Here is a 16,218-nt window from a genome sequence, read left to right on the forward strand (position 1 = left end):
CCCGAATCTCCATACATTTTTGGAAGTTTTTCGGTTGGTTCTGGTTTCTGTGGCACCCCTGAGTTTAAAAATAGGAATTTCACATACATTTAATTTGATTGAATGCTTTGATTGCATGCTAACTCTGAGTGCATAGAAATGAGACTAACTTTAAAAACTCTCTAAAACTTTATTCTGGTTATCCTTTTTCTGAAAAGTGTACTTATCATCGGTCTACAAAGCAACTGAAAACCAACCAAAATCCCATACGATTTCAGTTGTTTTACATTTCTGGAATACACCTGATTACCATATATGATGATTAAAAGAAAAGCCACCTATCTTCTAGAAATCCAAACTACTATATAAATTAATTTGATACTGCATACTTTCGGGGTGACTTTGATAAACTTATTTATGTATTAAAAAAGGAATCAGAATCAGTTACCAAGCAATTGCGACTTTTCTATTACTTTAAAATTACTAATTTTTATGTCTTACAGAAAAATGCTAATTATGAATTCATTTCATACACTTTGGCGACTTCCTTTCGGCATCTTAAGCAATTTCTGTTTAATTCTCACGCATTCGCACGGAGAGAGTTTTGTGGAGGCAACTCACGTGCGGAGGCAACTGGTGATATCACCATTGTCTCATCTTGGTTAATATTATTGTTTTTTTTTTTTTATAGTTCAGCGATTGATGTCGCCAGGCAATCCAGGGGAGCGGAGAGGCGGAGCGGAGATGGCACCTATAAAATTTCCTGTCGCCGCCATTTGATGATGACAACAATTTACGTGCCGCATTAATTGAACTTTCTACGTGTTCAAGTGCAATACTTTGACTCTGCCTTGAATTAAGCCTCGAATTGTGCGTGCCCCTTCCTCGATCCCTCCCCCTCCCCCGCTACCCGCAAACCCGTCTAGGGAGATCTATGCGAAACGTGCCTGAAGTACAAGTTTTTAATGGCTACGGGCTGACAGTTGATTGATGGGCTCCATGAATCACAGTTGAAAGCCAATAAAATACTAAAATAAGAAAATACTAAAAATACCATTAACAAACACTTAATTAATTTCAATGCAAACTTTATTTAAATATGTTTATATTTTGTATATATATATGTGTGTATTGTTGTATCTAAAGAAATCATTTCAAATTGAAGGAAGACCATGGAATGCTTGAAGGACATACTAAAACTCTACCTACAACTATCAAGCTTAAGATTATCTACAAATTAAGCCTATAAAATGTAACTGGAATGTGGGACATTATTGTTGTTGTTGTTGTTGTGTATAGTTTTTTTTTCCGTATTTCTAAGCTACTTTTACTTTCAACCTTTTTTTCCCTCAGCAAAAATCTTGATACGATTTCGTGTTTACATTACGATCCAAGATTATCTTAAGCATTAAACATAAATTAGAGTTGTATACAACTATTTGATTTTTTTATTTATTATGTTATTTTTCTGTATTTCATTTTGATTTTGTTGTTAATTACTAAAATAAAGAAACAACAACACTTCGTGTTGGACTAAACTAATGGATAGACTCTCGAATTAAAAACTAAGATGATCTAAATGGTGTCTTTATCTGTGCGTGTACTTAATGTACTAAAAGTAAATGTACTAAAAGCACATATTCTATAACATAGCTAAGACTTAAGTTGTACTAAATGTACTAAAAGCATAATATTAAACGTCACTCGTCACTTCAAATGCAACAAAACAAACTGTGGCACTTTTAACGCGTTTCTCAATTTATAATCAAAGTACTAAAATTCTAATCTAGAAACTACAGTTATATTTATTGCCTTGCCTAGACAGACATTGTACTAAAATGTACTAAAAGTGCACTTATGGCTAAATAGCATGCGGGCTAACAATAAATCTGTTGGCTAGGTGTTGCCAATGTGGAATCCATGTAAAAACCCACTCCAGGCTCAGCATTCGAGCCCGCAAAACAATCTATTCTTAGTGTACTAAAATGTGGACATCCATCTTCAGCGTCGCATTATATCCTCAATGCTAAAGCCGGTGCGACGCGGCGGTGCAGGAGCAGGTGGTGGTGGTGCTGCCGCTGCTGCTGGTGGTGCCGCAGGTGCCACAACTGGCGGTGGTGGTGGCGGTGCAGGAACCGCTTCCTTTTCCGTTTCCGTTGCCGACGATTTGCAGAGCAGCTGTCTGGGCGGATGACGCGACATGTTCAGGGCATAGATGCTCTGATTCTCCAGAAAGGAACGCTGATGATCCACCAGATCCACCAGAGGCGGTGGTGGTGGCAATATTCTCTTCCGTACGGGAATCGATCCAAGGAAACTGGGCATCGCCTCATGCGGCGAATGCAGTGGTTGCGATGGCGGCCTCGATGGTTCAATGGTGGTGGTGGTGCTGCTGCTGCTGCTAGTAACAATGCTGGGTGGAGTGGGTAGAGCTGCTTTGCTCAGGTTCAGCGTTTTGTGGTGCAAATCACGGCGCACATGGAGCATGGGCAAATAGGGATCTCCATTGCCGGGTGGCAACAGATGCGCGTGATGGGCATGATGTGGTGCCGACGGTGGTGGTGCTGGTCCTGGTGCCTGTCCAGGTGGTGCAGTGGGTGGTGCATAGCGTAAGCTGGGCATAAACGAAGGCACGCCTGCTGCAGTTGCTCCCACTGCTGAGAGGTGAGGCTCCTCCAGAGGACGCTCGCCATGGGGACGCATGGTGTACGTCTCTCCCCCCTCGTGGTGACAGTGGGTCACCCCCTGACGTTCGGGCTTGGCAGCTGTGCTGGAGGTTGAAGCCTGTCCTGCCTTGAAACGTGCCACCAAAGCAGCTTCGGCCTTTTCCTCTTCGGTTTCCGCCTCCAAGTCCTCATCCTCAGCGAGATCCAAGGCACCTCCGGCTTCCTGGAGATCCTCCTCCTCGTCGTAGTCATCGAACTCCTCCTCGCTGTCCTCCTGATCGTAGCTAACACTACTGTTGTTGTTACTGTTGCTGCCGGATGCTTTTCTCTTGAGACGCATGCGTTCCGCTTCGTCCTTCTCCGATTTCTCGCTAAGATTATGCACAGGCGACTGACGTGGCGAGTCCACCTCCAGCAACGAATCCTCCTCATCCCCGCTGAGATGACGTGCCTCGTCCTCCTCCCCAACATCCACATAGTCGGCACTGTTCACCTCCCCGACAGCATGCGTCAAAGCGTGGCGCCTCAGATCGCAATTGCGCCGAAAGACTTTGCCGCAGGAGGAGCACTCGTAGGGCTTGTGATCCGTGTGGGTTAACAGATGGGTCTTCAGATTCGAGCGCTGGTTAAAGCTGCGACTGCACACGGGACACTTGTGTGGTGACTCCTCCATGTGCAGGATCTTGTGCACGGCCAGAGTTCGGGATTGGCAGAATCCTTTGCCGCATTCCGTGCACTTGAACGGTTTCTCCTTCGAGTGTATATATCTGGAAGTACAAAACCATAGAAATTATAATATAAGGAATACAAATTTTAATATAAGTATTATTTATTAATTTTATTTTTCTTCTTATATTATCCTTATTTGCAAAACTTATTAAAAAGTCGCTTATAAACAATTTTGCTTATAATAGTATAAGAAATAATAATTTTCATATTTTATATTTGTGGTTAAGAAAATAACTTTGATTCGAATTTGAATTATTATTTTGAAATTAAAATAAAATTATATTTCTAGTTTTCCTATTTTTGAACTTAAGCTAATTTTAATATTAGACTTTAAGGTTACTTAAAAATCAATAAATGAATAGTTGAGATATAATATTTGAATTTAAGGATTGATCCTCATTGTTTGTTTTCTTAAATTTCAATCAAAAAATTAAAAACTTCTTTAATTACTGATTTGATTCATGATTTTTAAATTGATATTTATATAATTTAATAATTATTAATTATAATTTTTATAGTTTGGATGCTTAATAAATTTGAGATTGGCTCATTCATTTCATCATTTCTTTGGGGTTTAAATTTTAAATTTTAAGTCTTTTTTGTGATCCCTGCCTGAAAGAGGGGAAAGGAGACAGAAAGAGAGGGAAAGGGGATTAAGACATGGCTCAATTGCGTGGGAGGTTGTTGGTAGCTCTCGAGTTGACAGTTATCTTTTGGGGCTCCAGATAAAGTGCGCTGATATATTTTATGCTTTATGTTTATGGCCGCCATCTTTGGCAATGGCGTCCACTTGTTGTTGGCCACGCTAACAACAACAGCAACAACAACGACAAGAAAAACAAAAACATCTACAACAACAACAACAACAGCATCAACAACAACCAGCAGCATCAGCAGCAGCAGCTGCTGCTGACGAGGAAAAAAACAGGTTCTCCAGCTTTAGATCTCTGGGTCCACTTGCTTTTGGCTTCGGGGGTCTTCAAGGCGCAACCGAGATTCTTCTTTGACTCTCTGCCCCTGCCTCTTCTCCTCTTCCTCCTTCTCCTCTCTTTGTTGTTGTCTTTTGGACTGAAGAATTAGCCTCGCGGCAAAGCAAACAAACGACAAATGGACCGAAACCGAAGCGATCAAAAGAAAGAACGTATTAAGACAGCCCGACAAGCTGTAGGGAAGTCGGAGAGAAGTGGGAGAAGTTGACCAAGCTGCTGGTGCCCGTTGTCCTAAACGGAACGAGTGCTCTCTCTATAAAGTACTACACTACCCAATACCGAGCACCCTTACACCCCACACCCTCTCAAATTACACTGGCAAGAAATGAAAACCAACAAAGTTAATTAACTTTGTCTTTGCGGCGTGTTTCTTTCACTAACTTGGCTAACACTGTGTCTGAGTCAACGGATTTTGTCAGGCACTTGGGCTACACCACAAATATGTTAACTAATTCATATGTTAAGCACTTAATTTTTAATAATTAAAAAATTTATTTTTAAAATGAAACTGATCTCAACATCTTTTTCATATCAATTCTAGCATCTGGTTTCTATTCTCAAGAATATAACCTTAACATAGAACACGTCCCAGTCAAACTTTGCTATACCAAACTCTCAAAAAACAACATATAACATTAATAAACTGAAAAATACCATTTTTTTTAGGGAGCTAAAAAACCAAAATCAAGTATGGATCGTATTTCGTTACAGCGAAGCTTGACTTTAAAATATTATCTTCCCATACAAACACTTTTACATTCACAAATAAATTGAATTTGTATTGGGAGAATACTTTCTTATTCAGCGTTTTTTGGTGTACAGACGTTCGTTATAGCTTGCTTCGAGTATAGTAGAAGTTTGATTTAAAAATTCTTTTAAATTTAATTTATTCCTGATAAACATATGTAATAACTATAATCAGTAAGCAGTCGCTCGTTATAGCCATTAATCAAAGCTGAATCATTTTATCATTAATTTTATTTACAAATTCCCACTCGCTTATATACTCCATAAGTTTTGGGAGATTTTCGGCTGGTTTCGATTTCTGTGGCACCTTTGATAGAGTATTTAGTAGTCGATTTGGCTATATATTTTCTTTAATATTTTTCAAGTTCTTGTGCTTTTTTTGTCTTGTCTTCTTCTTCTGCTTTTGCCCTGAGGCATTCCAGCAATTACCAGCAAAAGACACGCCTGCTGTCTCTTCACATTCCCCACACTCCTTACACTCCCACTCCGCACCACCAAACACACACACACACACACACTTGATATGCTCCCCACACCTGACACTCACCTGTGGTCCCTCAAGTGATCCTGTCGCCTAAAAGCCTTGCCGCAAATATCACAGGAATAGGGTCGCTCATCGGTGTGTGTTCGCTCGTGAATCAGCAGATTGTACGACTTGGTGAACTGTCGATTGCAGAACTTGCAGATGAACTGCTTCTTGGGCCTTGAGGCACGACCAGGTGCACGCAGGAGGCGTCTGTCCAGGCCGGCGTGCATGCCCGGACCCAATCCGGGCGGGAATAAAGCCGCCGCTGTGGCCGCTCCGGGCGGAAAGGGAAAACTGCCGGGGGCGGTGGGCGAGGGGCCGGGTCCGGTAAGATATGGCGGTGGTGGTGGCGGGGCATACAGCACTCCCGGTGGCGGTCCACCCGGTGGACCTGCTCTGCCCAGCATGGCAGCAGCGGCCGCTGCTTCGCGTAGCGCCAACTCTTTCCGCTTGTCCGCCATCATGGCAATGATCTCGTAGTTGGAGTTGCTGCCAACTCTCGCCTTTGCCTCGAGAGCTTGCCGCGTGGGCAGCACCGGCACAAATGCCGAAATCTCCCGATGATGCGGTCCTCCCCCCGGTCCGTGGGGTCCCCCGTGCAGCCCCGAGGCCGCCAAGTGCTGTTGATAGGCCAATTGGGTTTCGTAGGCAGCTGCTGCTGCCGAGATCCTGCTAGCTGATGAATTACGCGAATCGCCGCCACTTGACGATCCGTCTGCAGTGGTGACCCCACCTGAACCACCAGTGGAGCCACCACTTGCTGCAGCTGCCACCGCTGCCACCGTCGACATAAACTGATCCATGCGAGAGGCGCGCAGCATGGGAATGGCGCCTCCACCTCCGCCTCCGCCTCCCTCGCTCCCTGTGCTATCCGTGGGCATTTCTAGTGCCGGGTTTGCTACTCACATGCCGTCAGACCTTCACCTGTAAATAAATAGAGACACAGACAGAGACAGAAAGAGAAAGAAATAACAATTAGTCAAATGTTGTGTTAATTGTTTGCGGCTTATTGGGCTCTATGGGTTTATCTTAATTGCTCGTCAAGTCCAATAAACTGTTTATTTCCCTCACTTTGTCATACCCTGTTCTAGAACTGGGTTGAATGGGGTATGCATGAATAGGAATAGGAGTTTGTAACACCTCCATAAATGCCTAAACTTATGATTGCATAATCAAACTCTTTTTAAAATAATTATTCTAATTTATTTGGGAAAAATTACTGTTCAAATATGTATAATAAAGTTATCAGTGTGTTAAAAATCACAATTTGAAATTTACTTAAACTATTGTTATTAATTATTTCGAAAATAATTTATTGTTTATAAATGGATCGTTTCTTTAAATTATTATTTGATTTTTAATATATTTTGTTTTATATCTTTAAATATTTAATTTAAGTCTATATAACTTTTTGTACATTCCACTTTTTCATTTCACAAAGTCATATTATCATATTTTTATTTTGATATTCGGTCAATTAATTAACCAATTTTGCTGATAATCATGATAAATCTATAAGCGACACTAACAACAATATTATTATCACAAAATTGTTGTAATATTTCGTATATAACACACACCTTTTAGCAACACTTTAATCATATCAAGCTTTTATCACATTTTCTTGGAATTTTTGTTAAATATTTTTGCACATCACAAAAATTTGCAAAGGGTATTTGCAGTTTCCAAGTGACTCTTCCAGAGTTTATTTTTCAACTTGTTTTGTTTTTGTACAATATTTTTTTTCTATTTTTTTGTTGGTTTTATCAGCAAATGCGACGGCGGCAAGTGAAACTCAACTGAACTGAACTGAACTAAAACGAGTCAACGCGGTTGTCGACGCTGCCAGGTTAGATAAGATTGTGCGTCTGAAAACCTGACTGAGTCAGTAAGCGAGGCACAGCACAGTAGTAACGATATAAACACACACACTCTTTCACATACAGACACAGAGACACACACTCAGATACAGATACGGGGAGAGTGAGATACAAAGACACACAGAGGCGTAGATAGAGATAAAGAGACTAGCATTTGGCAGCCATAGAAATGCAACTGGTAGCCTAAGCGGCAGTCAACTCAGACATTCAGTCAGTTAGTCAAAAAATAAAAAAACTTGATCCCGAACCCGAACCCGACGCCATCTCAGTCTTCGTCTCGGATTCCGATTTGAAGCCGAGACGAGACTGACTGCTTACTGGATTTACGCAACAGGAGCTTAAGCTTCTGGTAGCTCTCGGGGGTTTTGCATCTGGGAACGTGATCATCCGATAATAATAACAGCAACAAAATACTCGAACAGAAGAAGAAACAACAAGAAAGGAAAACAAAAAAAAGATATAAGTAATGCCAAGATAATGATAACGACGATCATATTGTCGTCCATAAAACTTTGTTGCTTTAAAGCCTCATTTGAATGTCTTATAACCAGTTGTGTATAGTGCGCAAAAACAAAAAAAACTTCCTCTTCAATCTCCACCCCACTTTGCCAGTCTTCACACTCTGCCAGTCTACACGAATCTTCGCAGTCTTCTCTGCCTGTGCAATGACAGTTTTGCTTATCATTTTGCTGTAAAATGTTCTCGAGTTGAAAATCAGTTTTGACACCATGATTTTCATGTATTTTTCTGCCTGTCTGCCATCATGCATTATGATGTGAAGTCAAGACAGTAAACGTATTTACGAGATACAAGTAGTTGGAATTGCTGCATCATTCCAACATATAAAAGCGTAGACATCTCCAAGTAGTTTTTAGGGGAGATTCCACCAGAGAAACGGGCTCAGCTGTCAGATTAGTTTAAGACAAACAAGATGGATTGTTAGAAATAGCACGAGCTTAGTAAAAGTGCCTATAACAAGTTAACCACTACTTGGAGCTATGAATTTATGCTAACTTATTTCATATTTTGTAATTTTTTTATTTTCTTTAATTTTGTTTCTTTTGATCCCCATATGGTTAAATCATTAATCTTTTACACTTTTGCTTAGGTAGGGAAATAAAACTTTTGGAGTCGCCTTCTCATAGTTCAGTACTATGATATTAATATAAGTGTTGCAATATCAACAGAAAGAAAACTCCATAAATTAAATTTTTACTTTCTGCTTTTCAATCGTAGAAAAATCACTTGCTATTTTTCAGTTTATCTTTAGTCTACGTAGTCGACAACTGATATTGTCTTCGATAGTTTTCTAATTGTTCATACAAAAGACAAAAATTGCACAATTTACATAAAGTATTTTTTCTGATTGTAATCCTATATTTTGCACTAAATGAAATATCACCCATTTTTCTGTGCCTTTTGGCCACATTACTCATACGCCCCATAATCCCCGCTACTCCCAGCTCAATGTAAGTAAACTGGGCAACCACATCACGCATATCTCACACCACATACGATGTACGGAGACAGATACAGATACGTATCTCTGGTAGCCTCGACTCAACTCGACAGCAAAACATAAAATAAAGGTAACCCGCTTTGGGGTTTTTCATTGTATCTGTATCTTTCTTATATATATAAGTACATGTATTTTTTCTAGGTTTCCACTTTATTTTTCTCACTTATGCATTTATGACTCGAATGTCTCGTATGTCTGTTTAAATGGCTGAACTGTCGTAACTGTCTAACTGTTCGACCCTGTGTCTATCTTTCTTCTTCTATCTATCTCTCTCTCTTCGTCTCACTCTGTATACAGTACACGATTGAGCGTTCATTATCTTCTGAAACATCGGCACTTTTGAAACGTCAACGCCAAATAAGAAAAACAAATAAAATTAATGTAAATAATGGACATCATCAGCAAAATGCGAAGTCGAGACAACGAAGCACGTAGACAGTATAGGAGAGCGATAGAGAGAGAGTGAGAGGGAAAGAGGAAGGGAGAGAGTTGTGTGTACTTTCAGATATACAACAGATACACACACACACACATCCAGAGGGAACGTTTGCGCAAACGGTTGCCCAGCAAATGAAGCCAAAGGCTTAAATGTGTGTATACATATAATAAAAAAAAAAAACGAAGAAAAATAATAATAATAATAAAATGAAGAAGAAGACACAACAACGGTTCAGCTACAACTACAACTACTGGCTAAGAAAATAAAAGATATCGAGGAGCAATTTGGCTGCCACTTTTCTGCTGCCTGGTCTCGAGACTCGAGTCACTCGCAGCTCTGTCTTTGGGCCTTGAGTAAACAACGGCCCAGAGAGACCAGCAGACGCGCACAGTCAGTGAAAAGGTTCAAAGCAGTTGATAAAAAAAAAACCAAAAGAAAAAATATATATACAAACACACACACACGCACACACACACACACATGCGCTGAGGGATTTAATGTTTGTATAGAAACGAGACGAAGTTTGTCCCTCGACTGGCAACTCTCATATCTTGGCTTGGACCACTACTTCACTTTGCTTACAAAACTACAGCAACAACAACAAACAAACAAACAACAACAACACACAAGAAGAAAAAAGGGTCAGGCTCTTTTCGGTTTTTAATCCCTTTAGGCCAGGCTCAACATACGACGGCGAAGGTAGCTAATAATCAACAGAAAAAAAACTAAAAAGAAACTCAAGCAGAAGAAGAGTAAAGAAGTAAAGAGAAGAGGGAGCGTGAGAGGGGACTTATAATTATAGTGCATTCATATGTCTAGATGCGTTAATCTGGCAACCCTTTCTGGCTTCGACCAAACCCCCTTCAGATTATGGTCAAAGCTATTAAAATCTTCAGCTATAATCAGCGCTTGTATTTCTAGTCGTTTCTCCCACTCCTCCTCCTATATTTCCCCCTTCTAGAGTTGCGTGTCTATAATTTTCTTGATTAATATCTATGCGATTTACACATACCCTAGTCTATCTATCCTTCCCTCTCCTTTTCTCACTATCTCTTTCTCTCACTCTCTCCTTGTCTAAGTGCGCAGTCATTAATTTTAAAGCTCTGCAGTTTTGCGCCAGCCTCAAGAACTGCTAATGAAGTTTTATGGTTTCGAAATGCAGCTGGCATAAACTGCTCTATAGATTACCTAGGTTGTTCTTTTAAATTGAAAAAAAAAGAACATAATTTATAATTGTTATGATCGAAATAATGTGCATTGGCTCAGACAAGCCTAGAACTTGAATGGTCTGTATGGATTGAAAAATTAATAGTTAGATTGATAATACAAATTCTAATGAAAATACTAATGCTAAGAAATCAGCAGATACTTATATTTGTGAACAATGCGACAGTGCTTATATTAAGAGGTAGTGCATAGGATAAAAGTAATAATTCTGGAAATGCTAATAATAAATCCAATGCAAATTCAAATATTAAAAATAATGATAATGTTATTGTTAATGTTAAAGCTAATGTAAATATTATTGATCAATAATTAAGTTAACAGAATAAGTTTTACTACTGCAAATTCTAATGATACGATGCAAAAGCTAATGTTAATGTCACACCAAATGCAATTGTAGTCACTAAGACACAATGCTTATTAATAATGATACTTTAAATGTTAATGCTAAAGCATATGTTAATGGTTACCACAATGATAATGTTAATTCTAACTCAAATATTTATGCTGTACCATAACCCAAATATAAATTTCTTTTTTTAACAAATACTACTGCATATAATAATGATAGGTACAATGCAAAACCTAATTCTTAATTCCAAAGCTAAGGTAATTATAACTGCCAATGCAAATGCGAGTGATGATATTGATAATTAAAATAATGCTAATTATATTGTTTTTGCTACTGCAAATACCAATGCTTGAGCTAATAATATGAGCAATGTTAAAGCAAATGCTAATTTCAGTGCAAATTCAAATGCAAATTCTAATACAGATGCTAATACTGACTTATAACGCTTATGGTAATTAAAAATAATACTGAAATGCAAATGTTAATACTACTACTACAATCATTGCTTAAGATAATGGTAAGGCAGATAATAGATATACTCATATTGATAATAATAACAAAAATTATAACAATAACTAAATTTCAAGAGAAATCGTAGCTGTATTTAGTTTATATTTCTAACCATTTTATTTTGTATCTCTCTTTAATCTTCGAATTTATGAGTTAATCTAAGATCTTAGATTTGTTCCTGGTTGTGTGCTCTGGTTTTCTACTTTAAGCCATTCGTTCTACACTATTCAGCAAAGTTAATCTCTTTAAGCCGATTGTTTGTCATGCTTCTTATGACTTGTGCTATTCAGGCTCTCAATCTCTTTTCTGTCTGATCTCTGATCTATTGTGTATAACAAGAATGCCCAATCATGGGTTACTTTATACCAAACCGATCGGTTATACTCTAGCTGGTTTTTCGAGAGTTCTTTTTGGGGAAAGGCTGCAGATTATTCACATTATGATCGCCCCACTCAATGTATTTCTATTGTAATGGGACAAAATTTAATTTCATCATCAAAACTGATCGGAAATAAAAAAAATATATATACTGTCTGGAGTCTATTAAGCGCCAGTTAAGCACACGTGCCAAATGGGCGTGGCAGAGTCAAGAAAAAGCTTCGCCTTTTATGGCCAATTGTAAGTGGCCATTGTCGTTAGGTTTATGGACCCACTGTTAAGTGTCGTCTTTTGTTTAACCCAACATTTAGACGCTTTTAATTCGACTGATTTTTAATTAATTTCGTTTTTATTAAGCACCATTTTTGGAGCAAGACTGGAGGCATCCGTTGGACTAATAACAAAAAAAAAACTAAAAATGAAAAACGAATTAGAAACCCACCCAGAAATATATACCGAATGCAATAAAGTTATATGTGCCTATTCTTATGCTAAAATATTTAAAATAAAGTGGGAACCGGACAGCAATCAAATTGCCTATAAACAAACAATGATGAAAATTCAAAAAGTTTCAAGAGCCCAAGATCTTCAGCTCCACTCGAGCGAAACAAAAGCCCAATGGCTCTATAGAACCGCAGCGAATGGAACCCCAAACTCGATCCCGAATCCGATCCCAAAACTCCAAAAAACAAGACTGTGGGAGCGCGGGAGGCGTTTTAAAAAATAAAAAAAACAGAGATCTATAAAAAACATTTAAAAGAAATCAATGGAAAAATAAGCACAAAGATGCTGCAGCGATGTAGAGATGATGATGATGATGGCTGGAAACTAAAGCAGACAAACCTCAAACCCCAAAACTCTAAAATCCAAACCCAACAGAAGCTTGCGGCAATTGCGTTTCCTCTTTGGACACACATTCTGAACAATTAAAGCGCGCGGCAAGCCAAGCTGGCAAACGATGGCCAAGACAACGGCGTCGACGACGACCAAGTCCAAAAAAACCGGATTCAAATTGAGCACGACGAGAGCTGCTGAAACTGAAGCTGAAACTGAGGTTGAGACTTGGAGCTGGCCACTGGCACTGGCTACAAGTGAACTGGTTTACGGCTTACAAAAAGATAAAACAAAAAAAAATACAGAAAAAGGCAACAACAAAAAAGCATTCCAAACGAAGGTTCGAGCGCGAGTTCGAACTGAATCAGAGACTTGGTTACTCTGGCGGCGAGTCGAGCGCCAGGCCGCCTGTCAATGGAACGCAGGCACCACAGCACCACAGCACCGCAGCACCACAGGCACCACACTGAGTTCGGTGGCAATGACAGTGGCACATGCAGTTGTAGTGGAAGCCGCTGCGGCAGCCGAAAAAAAACCGCCAACTGTGGACGGAGCCTCCAACGTTGAGTTACAATTCAGTCTCAGTGTGTGTGAGTGTGTGTGTGTGTGTTTGGAGCAGGTTTTGGCAGTCAATTTCGTTTTTTTTATTTACTTTGCTACTCGCTGCATACGAGGCTCTCTCTCTCTCTCTCTCTTGCTCTCTGACTCTCTCGCAGCTTACTCGCTGCTTCTGTTACTCGCTGTGATTTTGCTTTTGGCAACAGAAAATAATTAGCTAGACCCTAAAAAAAGAAGGCAGGTAACTTTGGAATTTTTTGTTGTTGTGCCGAGTGGAATCTTTAGATATTTCTTCGTGTTTATAATTTTTTTCTTGTTAGGGTGTTGCTGCTAGGGCGTTACTAAGCTCTCATAACTTACCAGCAAAACAATTTTATAGAGCGCCTGAGGCTCTGTTGAATTTTAACTTGGCCAGATTACTCGTATTCCCAGTTGATGTGAACAAGTTTTGGTTTATTGAGTTTTTTTTCTGTTTTTTTAGTTTTATTGTGGCACTTTTTCATGAAATTTATTTATTTTTTGGGTTTAATTTCTAGAAGAAAACATATTTAAATTAATTAAAGGGTTTTGGATATTGTATATAAGAGCCCACACATACACAAACATATAGAAAAATGCATATATTGTATGTGTGATACAATCACGGCACGATCAGTCGCCAGCGGTCGCGGGTGTTACGGGAGCAACAGCAGCAACAGCAGCTACCACAAACCACGTAGAAGCCAAGCAAAACAACAACAAAAAAAACTTCATATACGAACGTAGCCAACGAACCTAACCGAACCGAACCGAACGACAACTCAACGAACCGAACAAACGAACGATCGAACGAACCAACCTACGAGATACGGCAGCTGAAATGTGTTTTTCTACATTTTGTTTGAAATAGGAGCTGAAGCCAGTGCAGCTACCAATTCGCTCCTCAAGTAGTCCCAAACTCTTCCCACACACACAGACACGAGACACGCTTGGGCACGCCGACGATCGTCGTATTGAAAAGCGCTTTTCAGACTTTGTGGGGGAATTGTGGGACGGGGGCGGTGGTACACCAAACGACGCTGCAACAAGTTCACTGTGCCTGCATTTTTCCCTCTCTCATACACACACTCACACACTTTCATACGATTAATACTAGCACACACACATACGTAGAGAATTGCACTGTGGAGACTGAAAAGCACGATCCGCGCGCAGGTGCGTTCGCTATGATCAACACTCGAAGACTAATCCAAAGTTGTCGAGCCGCTGTTGACGACGCAACGTCGTCGTTGCTTGGCAGAGAAAGAGAGAGAGAGAGTTCGTATGAGCGCACAAGCGAGGTGAGCGTAAATTATAAGCTGCAGCGAGTAGAAAAGAGAGTGTGGGAAAGAGGGAGATTGCTTGCTCGCAACCAGTCAAGTAAGAAATCCCCAACAACAACAATAGCAATAACAACTACTGGCAAACCAACAACTAACCGACCGCCAGTCGCACGCTGTGGACAGCGCAGCCAGAGCGGACGGACAGACAGACAGAAAGACGGACAGACAGACAGTCGGAACGTGCATACGTACGACGAGTTATTGTCAGTTAGAGAGCTACCTGTTTACCGACTGCTTACTGTTTTCGAGGGTAGACGAACAAACTCACGGGTTGCCAGATTGCATTTAGCCACTGAAGTGACTACACTTCCAATGCGATCCGACTTGACGCTGGCGATGACGATGGAGTAACTCAGTTGGCTGTTTGCACCTGGGGCTGCGGGGGTAGGGCGCATTATCACAAGAAAATGTTACATTTAATTTAATTTGAGAGTAATGCAATCAGAATAACATTAATTTTAATAATAATTTTCAATGGAATATAGTAAAGAATATTCCTCTTTACGCCTCTATCATTACCATAAACATATGTACAAAATTCTTTCATTTGGAATATTTCATTTACCTGTGGGCATGTGCATCACAAGTATACAACATCACTTTAACTCTACCTCTACCATATGATTGCATTATGCGACAGTCTGGCAACCTTTTCTCCCGCACATGCACAACAAAAACAAGTAAAAACTTTACAGCAGAGGTGCTCGACAGTTAGATGCCGATTACTCGTATTATCAGAGTTATTTAAGTTAATCAACAGATAAATTAAATATTAAAAATAAAATGTGTATAACAAAGAGTAAAGGCAACCCTTGCAGGATTCAAACTCGAGTAGCCCAGATTGTATGAAAAACCCTCTTCTTACTAGCCAAAATATATTTTGGATCGCAATTTGAATTTTTTTCTTCAAATTTTTGCAATATTTGCAGACATTAAAAAAATGTCAAATTGCTCTTGATTTGAGATTTTTTGCATTTTTCGATGGCGAAGAAAAATTTTAATATAATCTTTAAATGTGCGGCCAACATGTGAGTATCTTCACTAAATTTGGTTGCTTTAGTTCTAAAAGTCTCTGAGATCTAGGTGTTTATGCGTACGTCAACACATTGTCATAAACCCAATAGCCTGTGTACTTTTTGGATACTGGGCTAACAACAAAGGTATGCGGCTGAGATTTAAGAGGTAAAAAAAAATAGTCAGGGTCTTGGCGAGCTGCCACTGCAGAGTCTGTGGTCCGAAAGAGAGGGTGTTACCTTCTGACGAACTGATGATCGCTACAAAAACGATGAAGAGAGTGATGATAATGAAGATGACGCTCATGAAGATGATGATGAGCAGCCACCAACTGTTTCAAATGTAACAAAGAAAATCGAGAAACTCAAAGCAAAGAATAAGCAGAAGAAAAGAAATAATGCAAAGAAAGGCTCAAGAGATAATTAAAGTAGTTGGCAGGGGCCTTGCACAGTGGAACTAAATTATTATTACTGCTGTTGTAGTTGTTGTTGGAATCTACACGTAAGAAAAAAA

At 39.6% G+C, this 16,218-nt stretch overlaps 1 protein-coding gene across 3 annotated transcripts; it reads right to left on the minus strand.

Moving 5' to 3' along the window:
* Positions 1-1,098: 1,098 nt before the first annotated feature.
* On the minus strand, positions 1,099-14,601 carry LOC117781030 (protein bowel). 3 transcript variants are annotated; one of them, XM_034617744.1, is made up of 4 exons: positions 14,479-14,601; positions 13,691-13,862; positions 5,658-6,560; positions 1,099-3,412 (listed from the first exon to the last, which is right to left on the minus strand). In XM_034617744.1, the coding sequence occupies exons 3-4, from the start codon at positions 6,515-6,517 to the stop codon at positions 1,981-1,983; spliced, it is 2,292 nt and encodes a 763-aa protein (XP_034473635.1). In that variant the 5' UTR covers positions 6,518-6,560; positions 13,691-13,862; positions 14,479-14,601; the 3' UTR covers positions 1,099-1,980. The 3 variants fall into 3 exon arrangements, with proteins under 3 accessions (XP_034473635.1, XP_034473636.1, XP_034473637.1); XM_034617745.1 differs by having other exon boundaries at positions 14,469-14,558; XM_034617746.1 differs by lacking the exons at positions 13,691-13,862; positions 14,479-14,601 and adding an exon at positions 7,217-7,352.
* Positions 14,602-16,218: the final 1,617 nt, after the last annotated feature.

The sequence above is a fragment of the Drosophila innubila genome (assembly GCF_004354385.1).
Source record: "Drosophila innubila isolate TH190305 chromosome 2L unlocalized genomic scaffold, UK_Dinn_1.0 4_B_2L, whole genome shotgun sequence".
NCBI lineage: Eukaryota > Metazoa > Arthropoda > Insecta > Diptera > Drosophilidae > Drosophila > Drosophila innubila.